This window comes from Propithecus coquereli, unplaced genomic scaffold (genome assembly GCF_000956105.1).
Source record: "Propithecus coquereli isolate 6110/MARCELLA unplaced genomic scaffold, Pcoq_1.0 Scaffold656, whole genome shotgun sequence".
Taxonomy (NCBI): domain Eukaryota; kingdom Metazoa; phylum Chordata; class Mammalia; order Primates; family Indriidae; genus Propithecus; species Propithecus coquereli.
Window position 1 is genome coordinate 652114 of NW_012152574.1, and position 9243 is coordinate 661356.

Sequence of the window (9243 nt, forward strand, 5' to 3'; positions counted from 1 at the left end):
TCATTCTATATTACAATATAATAATAATAGAAATAAAGTGCACAATAAATGCAATGTGCTTGAATCATCCCGAAACCATCCCCACCTTCCTGGTCTGTGGAAAAATTGTCTTCCATGAAAATGATCCCTGGTGCCAAAAAGGTTGGGGACCACTGTTCTAAACCACTAGCCCTTCCTGGAAACAAGCCCACTCTTCCTTAAGTCTGAGCTCTGGTGAGAGGTGACTGTGTCACCTTGTTTGCACTGCAGTAATGTTTACTCCTTTATTCGGCTGAGGATGAAACGCAGGGCAATGTCGGTTCTGCCTTTCAGATCCCTTCTACTGGGTCAGCCCTGGAGTGCTGGTTCTCATCGCCGTGCTCCCTGTCCTCCTCCTGCAGATCGCTGTGGGCCTCCTCTTCCTCTGCCTGCAGCACAGACTGAGAGGTACGGGGCAGAGGGTGGGCGGATCAAGATCCTTCCCTGAAGTGAGCTGGTCTCTTGGAGCTACATCAGTTAACGGTTATTTTGAGTGACTTCTGGGTTTAGAACTCCATAATGACAGCATGTTTTATATCTTACTGAATGCTTTCACCTGGATAATAGGACCTTGCATTTCCCTATGGGTAAGTATGGCATATAATAACCCCATTTTACAGAGGAGACAACTGAGGCCAAGAGTGGCTCAGTGACTCATTCAAAGTGACACAGCTTGTAAGTGGTAGAGCTCACGCCCCTGTACCATCCCCAGCAGCTCCTTGCAACTGGGAGAGTGTGAGTTTCAAAGTAGGACGGGCCAAGGCTATCAGGAATATTAAATAAAGACGCTGAAATGAAACACATGGTAGGTGTTCAAAAATTGTTTCCTCCTTTTTTTCCGTTCAACATTGAGGACTCAGGTTCAGCTGTCCCTGAAGTTCCTCTTTTGCGCCCAGAGCTTGCCTCCCGCGCCCTCTCCCTCACCAAAGCAGGAAGGACCCTCACTGCCCCCCACCTCCCGTTTGAGGCTAAGAGGTTAAAGCAGCGAGGGGGCTATGGGGAGGGGTGCAGGAATTGGAGAGATCAACAGTGGGTCTTTTCTCTCCCCTTGAATTCTTCCCAGATGCTTGGTTACTACTACCTACTACCTACTACTACCTACTTCCTACTATTGCCTACTTCCTCCACAGGGAAAAGGCCTTGCACCCACATGGCTGAGCAGAAAGAACCCGAATGTTAGAGCCGGGCCTGGGTTCGAATCCCACCTCAGGCACTGAGCTCTGAGCAAAATTCTCAGGTTCTCTGAGTCTCACTCGCCTTGTCCGTCAAGTAGAGAAAACATCCTCCTTGCTAAATTTTGGGGAAAATTAAAGGGGATGATGTCATGTAACGTGCCTGGTACAGATCCGGTCACAACGTGCCTGCTCCCTCAATATCTAGTTCTTCCTTCCTATTCAGATGGGAAGTGGCTTTGGACTCACCAGGTGGCAACCCGGCAGTGGTGGAGTGAGCTGGGAACCGCCAAGAGGAGGGAGAGCAGTGGGGAGGTATTAGAAACTCACTTAGGTTTAGGGCACTGCCCTGCGAATTCTTTATTCCACTACTTAACCCAGATTTGAGCCAGAGAAAGGGCATCCCGACGCAGAGAATAGCCTGCTGGAAGGCCCCGGCGTGGGTGTGCAAGGCCCTCTTAGCGCCAGGAACTAAAATGTTGCCTTTTTCTATTTTAGGAAAACTTCGAGCAGAGATAGGTGAGTTCCAGGCCCCTCTCTCCCGATCCTTCCCTTTCGGTCTTTTGGCATAGCTGAAATGTCATGCTCTCAGCCCGCCTCTGCCCCTCTCCTGTTCCCTGTGCTCCCTTCAGTTGGAAAACCCACTGCTTAATCCTTAACCAGCCAAGAATTGTGGGAAGTCTCATTGCCCTCCGCTGCCTTCCGCCAGGGTAGAAGTGAAATCCTCCAGTTTTCCTTTCTCTACAGTGTGTCTTCACTAGAATCAGTTTTAAGCAGTTAAATAACAAAGACTCAGAGGAGAAAGGATCCTTTAAGCGCCCCACTGAGTCCATTTCCGTTTTTTCCCCTTTCAGAGAATCTCCACCGGACTTTTGGTAAGTGCTGGTGTATCCAGACCTCCCAGGTCAACTCGAGTTTTACTGGGATTCCAGTCGTGGGGGGGTCAGGGGGGGGGGGACAGGGACCCAGCCCCACTTCTTCTCTTTTTCTTTCTTTGAATAAGTCATCATCTGCAGTTAGGATTGGTGAGATAAAGATAAATACTCATCTACTGCTTTTATTTGCCACGTATAATACTAACTGTTTTACAGAAACGTTAACTCATTCTGTTGACTCCTTGTGCACATCATTTCTGTTTTCGGGAATTACGAAGGGGAAGTAAACAGATTCTTTGCACATAAACTTGGTGTTCAGTGGGGAGGTGAAATACATACTTGATCAGGAAAACAAAGGACACATACATCATATACCGCACTTGCACGGCAGGATGAGTTTTCATGAGTACAGAACATGACTAATCAGGGAAGGCTTCTTGGAGAAAGAGTGAAGAGCCACCAAGCCCCCCTAGGAAGTTGATCCCTCAAGAATATGGTCTCTGCTGGCCGGTCGTGGTGGCTCACAGCTGTAATCCTAGCACTCTGGGAGGCCGAGGCAGGTGGATCGCTTGAACTCAGGAGTTCGAGACCAGCCTGAGCAAGAGCAAAACCCCATCTCTACCAAAAATAGAAAGAAATTAATTGGACAGCTAAAAATATATAGAAAAAATTAGCCGGGCATGGTGGCACGTGCCTGTAGTCCCAGCTACTTGGGAGGCTAAGGCAGGAGAATCGCTTGAGCCCAGGAGTTTGAGGTTGCTGTGAGCTAGGCTGACGCCACGGCACTCTAGCCCTGGCAACAGAGTGAGACTCTGTCTCAAAAAAAAAAAAAAAAAAAGAATATGATCTCTGCCCCTTTTATTCACTACAGATTGCCCAGTGCGTATGGACAATTCCTGTAACAGAAGAGCACCCAAATATTTGTAGAGAAAATGGTGCAGAAATTGTAAGATGGCATTGGGCAGAGCACAGATGGTCCCTGCTCTGAACAGCCTTCCTGAATAGCCTCTCCTCCTGAGGCCATAGGTGACCCTACTCTGCTCCCCTGGCACCGGGCATACATGAGGGTTCTGTCCTAGGATTTATGACATTAGACCGGTGTGCAGATCTCACACACACAGTCTTTGCACACCTAAAAAGGAGGAATCTTGTTTTGCAGGATTTGAATATCAAAGGTCTTAACTCTTTTTGCACCATAAATCTCTTTGGCAGTCTGAAAAAGCCTAAAGGACCCCTTTCCAGAATAATGCTTTTTAATATACACATAAAATATAACAAATAAGATTATGAAAAAATCATTGTATTGAAATACAGTTTTCAACATATGAGCAAATTTGTGATATAGCGACAAATGTTTCTTTACCAAAAGTAATGCAAAAGTGGTAATATAGTAGCAAGTCTAATAACTTGTAATTTCAAAATATTGATACACATAAACAGTACTTCAAGATTTCTGCAACAACTCTAATGGGAACAAAAGCACCTGTGGTTTCCATGGCTGACTGTGTCACAAGTACTGCTGATACTGTGGTTAGTTGCTTATATTTTTAATGGAAGAAAATGCTAAATCCAGTTAGTGAAAATAAAGAGGTAGTGCTTTTCTCATCCAAGTTCATGGACTACCTGGATTTTGTCCCTAGAATCCTTTGGTGTTCTTGGACCTCTGGTTAAGAAACCCAAAAAGGAGAAGGGTGGCCGGGGCATGAGGAGAAATACGTGTTAACACTGTTCGTTCTGGTGAACAATTCAGATCCGCATTTTCTGAGAGTGCCCTGCTGGAAGATAACTCTGTTTGTAATTGTGCCGGTCCTTGGACCTCTGGTTGCCTTGATCATCTGCTACAACTGGCTACATCGAAGACTAGCAGGTGAAGTGGCGGGGCGGCAGGCAGGACCACCAAGTAGTGGGGGACCAAGTCGGCCCTGGATGGGAAGCAGAAAGAGATTGGAACCAGGGCACAAGAGTAGGGGAGCTGGGACTTCCTTCCTGTCTGCCCCGTGCCCAACCCAGGCTCCTCAAACTGAAGGGAACCACGTACTGGATCTGTGGCATCCCTCAGCAGAAAGGGGGGTGGGTAACTCCAGATGTCCACAAGGAGGATGTGGGGGAAGGAGCTAGTCACCTTCCACTGACCACCTAATTGTTTCTCTTTGTTTTCAGGGCAATTCCTTGAAGAGCTAAGTAAGTTCTCTTTCTTACAAGGGGAGAGTAAAAAGCCAGGGAAGGGAGACAGACGCAACAAGAGGAAGAGGGGGCTATGGAGGGATCTGTCCCAGAGGAAAGGAGTGACTGGAGAGTCTGGGGGAAGAAGCCAACCCAACCGAAAAGGAAAAAGGAAAGGGGCCCGAAGGTGGAAAAAAGTCCCAAGGGGCAAGGAAAGAAACAACCGGCAACCACAACCGCCGCCCAAACCCACCCAACCCCCAACAATCAGTGCCCCTCAGCAGGGATCCTGCCCCAGCAGGCCCCCCTTCCCATCCCATGCCAGCCGTCCTGTGCCTCACCTCAGACCAGCCACTGAAATGAGCACAGAGACAAGATGACCCTGGTTCACGGTTTCATGATAGAAACTACTGACAGACTTTTCGCGTTACTTTGTCTTTCTTCCAGGAAACCCCTTCTGAGTGATGTCACATCTTGGCTGGGGTGGAGGAGAGCCTGGCTGGCCCAAGGATTGATCCTTGGGGACGTCACATCCATCAAGTTGCACACTCACTGGCATCTTTGCTGTGGGGACTTCCCAATCTGCACTTCCAGGAACACTCTGAATTCCAAATAGATTTGATTCCCTTCTTCTACCTTTTCTCTTCCTTTCTCCAGCCTTCCTTTCTTTCCCCCTTTTTTCTAGCCACATCTTTCCACTCCCCTCCTGTCCTACCTGGAAGCCCTCCCTGGCTAGGGACAGGCAGGTGCTCCCTTGGTCTGAGGACGCCTGTGCTGGAGACTGACAGACAGGAGGGCCTCTGCCATGAGCTGCAGACCAGGGACGTCCTCGCTGAAGATTGCAGCATGCCAACTCTGCAGACGGGGGTGGTTTTTTCCGAGACCCCCGCCCTGACTGGGCAGAGCTGAAAGGTGTCGAGAGTAGGAGGGAAGGAGCAGAAAGAGTCCAAAACTTCAAAGAGAGATTGAGTGAGCTACAGAGTGAGGATATGGGGAGCCCTCATCACAACGCGGAGATGAGAAGCCCACAGAATACCGGCCAGAGCTCCATCTTGTCTCGACGGCCTAACAAGGACTGAGGGGAGCAAGTGGTGAGAGCTGGGCACCTGTCTCTGTGGGGCCCTCAGACTCCTCTCCTCTCATCCTCACACCTACCAGTGCCCACTGTTTTATTCAACAATTACCACTTGATGGTCTAGCAGACACAAAGAAACAAGCTAGGTGCTAATTAACAATAACATGAGTTTCTGTGTGCACATTTCTTTTCCCTCTTGTTTTTATATTTCCTTCATTATCCACTCGCCTCTCTCCCTCTAACCCAGCCTCCTAGCCCCAGAGGTCAGTCCTCAGGAAAAGCAAACATGAAGGAAGACCTCAGTCGAGAAGGCCATTTATTTATGTTTCAAGACCCCCGCTGCCTCCTCTGCTTTGCCTCCCTTGCCCCGCCTCCGGGGCCTGTGGATCCCGGGAGGAGACCCCTTTCCTACACGCTTCCCATCCTTCCCAGCCATAGGGGAGGCATCGTGGAAGAAGCCAAGCCACTGGCCCAGGGTGACCCAGCATTTCCGAGCGCTGCCCAGGCACAGTTCCCTGCCCTTATAGCCCTTCCAGTGACCCACGAGGCCCTCCTTCTCTCCAAAGCAGAGGTCGCAGATTGGGCAGCGGTAGATCTTCTGCTTCCAGTGGGTCTGCTGGTGCCTGACCAGCCTGGAGAATGAGCTGAAGCACTTGGCGCAATGGAAGCAGCAGTTAAGCTGCTCTGTGGGGTGGGTCTTCTGGTGGCTGGAAAGATAGTCTTTCGTGCTAAAAGTCAGGGGACAATGGGGGGAAGAGAGGACCGTGAGCCGTGAGGGCCTCACGGGATGAGAGTTGGATGTGCTACCTAGGCAGGGGGCTTTAGCGTTAGGCGCCTGGGTCCTGGTCACAGGGGCTTGGTTCCCAAGCACAGGGGACTGGGGCTGGGCCACAGGACCCTCAGTTCTTAATGTGGATCCTTGGGTCCTGGCCACTGGTGCGTGGCCCACACCCACAGGCTCCTGGACGGCCCCTGGGCTTCTGATGATGGGCATCTGCCATCCAGCAGTGGCGCCTGGAATCCTTACAGTACAATCCCAGGTTCCAGCCACCAGCTCTTGGTTTTGGTGTATCTTCTGGTGGCGTTTGAGCTCAGACTGGTCCCGGAAGGCCTTGCCACACACGGAGCATGAGTGGGGCCGGTAACCCAGATGGACACGGCGGTGGCGACTCAGTCCAGAAGCATCACAATAGGTCTTGTCGCAGAGAGAGCAAGAGAACGGCCTCTCCCCAAGGTGCGCGCGTCTGTGGTAGCTGAGGGACTTGGGGGTCCGAAACAACTTCCCACACTTCCCGCAGCTGTTAGTCCGCTTGGGGCTGTGGACAAACTGGTGGCTATAGAGGGAGGAGCGCCTGCTGAAACTCTTGCCACAGGTGTGGCAAAAAAAGGGTGGCCCAGCCTGGGATACTCGGAACATGGGGGTCCTGCCCATAGACCTGGCTGGAGCAGAGGATGGGCACCGGCAGGCCCCTCCGCAAGCAAGAGTGACCTTCTTGTGGTCACTAGTCCCCTCATCTCTCAGATTCTGCTCTTGTTCGTGACGCTCCTCCTCCTCGTCTTCTGTGGTGAATGAGGAAGAAGAACACTATGAGATTCACTCTGAGAACCCCAACACGAGCTCTGTCCAGCCCAAGCCACTCCCTCTCTGTCCCTGCTTTCCCACCCAACACAGTCATCCTCACCCTTGGGCCTCAAAGACCAGAAATAAGGAAAAAGTTTGGCTTTTCAAATTAAAAGCAAATAAAAATTTAACTGGAATCAGCATCAGAGATCTGAATTTTAACTTACAACCACATTTCTTGAAATCCATTTCCTCTCATCGTCAATATTGCTCACAGTCCCACAGAAAGCCCACAGGTGACCACATAAAACCTCATGCACATTGGGACACACAAGAGTGAAGAGGTGTCATTAATCCTTACTCTGCTCCCAGGAACAAGCCTCCCTCACTCCAACCCAGCACCAAGCCTCTCTCCCTCGCTTCTGTTTTCTCTTGGAAAGAATTTTTTAATCCGAGCAGTATCACGGACACAAGCAGCCTACATGTAATCTCTCAATCCTGGACATTCCCGTGCCCTGAAAGGCTGAACAGTCGTCTTGAAGCCAAGGGATTGGAGACCGTGATCGCAAGGTCTCTTCCACCTCGCGTCTGACCCGGCTGGAAAGGCGCAGGCTAGGAGAGGACACACAGAGCCTGACGCTCAGTCAGCTCTCCATCCCTCCAGGGCTTGTCCCAGGCCCTTTGTGTCTTCCTCTCTCCCTTGCAATTCTTACCTGAAAGGAGACCTTCTCTGTCTGGGGGACGGAGACACGCTCTCCACTGCTCCTCTTCTTGCTCAAGCTTGCTGATCAGATCTGGTTTATGCAGAAAGATTCTGGCTGGAAAGTGGGATGAGAAAGAGTTGAGTTGGTTCCAGGCTGCACTTTCCTACCTGATGGGGACAACAGGCTACTTCTTGTACCCTTTGTTTCAGAACACAGTCTGGGACACGTAGATGCAGGGAGGAGGCAATCGAAAGGCCAGTTCAAGCAGAGTCCCGGCATGCAGGAGTAACTTAGTAAATACTGATTGGGGGAATAGGCAGATTCGCATGTTTTGAGAACACTGTTATCATTTTACAAGTGCTATCTTTGCCTTCATACAGGCTTTCATTGCTTCTCTTTTTACCCCTGAGCTTAGTGCTCCAGATCTTTCCCACTTGGAAGGTATAGATTAGAACCAGGGGCCAGTGAAACTAAGTGAGCCAATCTATCCGCTCAGGGAAGCCAGATGTTCCAGGGGTACAGGAGGGAAGCCCAGCCTCTTACCCACAGACGCCAGGTTCCTGAAGGTTTCTGACATGACATCCTGGTAAAGGACCCTCTGACTGGCACCCAGACATTCCCACTCTTCCTGGGAGAAATTCACTGCCACATCCTCAAAGGTGACTGGCTTCTAAAACAGCAGGAGAGACTCAGGGAGTCCACATACACACACAGACTGACATCTATCACAAGGTTCAGAGAACTGAAACCTAAGAAAATGATAAAACCATGGAAGCAAGAGAGAAATATGAAAAGACACACAAAAAGCCAGCAACCATGAAGTATGGAAAGGAAAGGGTAAAGAGAAAGGCAGAAAGATGGGGCGGCACGGAGGAGATACAGAGAATATAAATGGAAAGAAGAGCAAAGGAAACACGGCTGCCACTCTGACAAGTTTCAGGGAGTGCTCCACCGAGGATGCCAGGGAGGCACGGGAGGTGGAAAAAGGGCTTGCGTCTCCTTTTCCTGGGTGTTGTTTAACCTGAGATTTCATCTGACCTGCAGGGGAATGGATGAAAGCGCTCCTGGAATCCAGGTCCCTCCCTGTCTCTAGCTCAGTCCCTCACCTGCACCTGCGCCTCCCACCAGCACTCTTTCTTCATGGCTTCCTGCAGGGCAGCTGCCACCTCGCCCACCCACGGGAACATCTTCCGCACACGTTCCATCGGCTTCAACTGGTCAAGTACTTTCTCTTCCCTGGTGCCTCCTTCTTCCTTTACCCACTCCTGGCCTGGCCCCCAGGGCTGGCTGGTCTCCTTCCTGGGGCTATTCACCTCCCAGGAACTGAGCAGAGGGGGACGCCCCACATGGGCCCCAGGGTTTGATGTGGCATCCTGTGACAAATGTATCTGCTCCAAGGGGCTGTCTTCCTTTTTTGTTGTGCTGTACAGATTCTCCTCTTCCACGATCGAGGACACCTTTGGCTCCCTCGAGGCCTGAGCCACAGAGTCGAGGGCCCTGTTCACTCTTGGCCCAGTTGCCATTGTCCAGCAATGCCAGGCTGGGCTGGGCGTCTGGCCTCTGTTCCACCCTGCTTCTAGAAACCTGCAGTCAGAGAGAAACAAAACATATCAGCAAGAAGGAGAGTATGAAAAACCTTCCTTATTTGGTCAGGGAATGCCAGGAGTTATTACTC

General features: G+C 50.6%; 2 protein-coding genes across 3 annotated transcripts in view; one reads left to right on the forward strand and one right to left on the reverse strand.

Annotated features, from left to right (window-relative positions):
- MOG (myelin oligodendrocyte glycoprotein) overlaps window positions 1–5046 on the forward strand; it is a 17667-nt gene extending 12621 nt beyond the window's left edge. Inside the window, exons 3-8 of one of the 2 annotated variants that reach the window (XM_012660118.1) lie at window positions 313–426; window positions 1689–1709; window positions 2045–2065; window positions 3816–3932; window positions 4226–4246; window positions 4676–5046. In XM_012660118.1, coding sequence (XP_012515572.1) covers window positions 313–426; window positions 1689–1709; window positions 2045–2065; window positions 3816–3932; window positions 4226–4246; window positions 4676–4689 — 308 coding nt within the window. In that variant the 3' untranslated portion in view covers window positions 4690–5046. The remainder of the gene's footprint in view (window positions 1–312; window positions 427–1688; window positions 1710–2044; window positions 2066–3815; window positions 3933–4225; window positions 4247–4675) is intronic. The other variant, XM_012660119.1, reaches the window with a different exon arrangement.
- A 573-nt stretch (window positions 5047–5619) lies between these two features.
- Window positions 5620–8773, reverse strand: ZFP57 (ZFP57 zinc finger protein). Its single transcript, XM_012660107.1, has 4 exons — window positions 8675–8773; window positions 8112–8238; window positions 7578–7682; window positions 5620–6863 (listed from the first exon to the last, which is right to left on the reverse strand). The coding sequence occupies exons 1-4, from the start codon at window positions 8771–8773 to the stop codon at window positions 5620–5622; spliced, it is 1575 nt and encodes a 524-aa protein (XP_012515561.1).
- Window positions 8774–9243: the final 470 nt, after the last annotated feature.

Bases quoted from the DNA above. Each gene is read 5' to 3' on its own strand.
- ZFP57 (XM_012660107.1), bottom strand. From the start codon at position 8,773: ATGGAACGTGTGCGGAAGATGTTCCCGTGGGTGGGCGAGGTGGCAGCT. The intron at 7,683-8,111 runs GTAAGAGGCTGG...CCCACTTTCCAG, and splicing joins CAGGAACCTGGCGTCTGTGG to CCAGAATCTTTCTGCATAAA. The intron at 6,864-7,577 runs GTAAGAATTGCA...CATTCACCACAG, and splicing joins CAGAGAAGGTCTCCTTTCAG to AAGACGAGGAGGAGGAGCGT.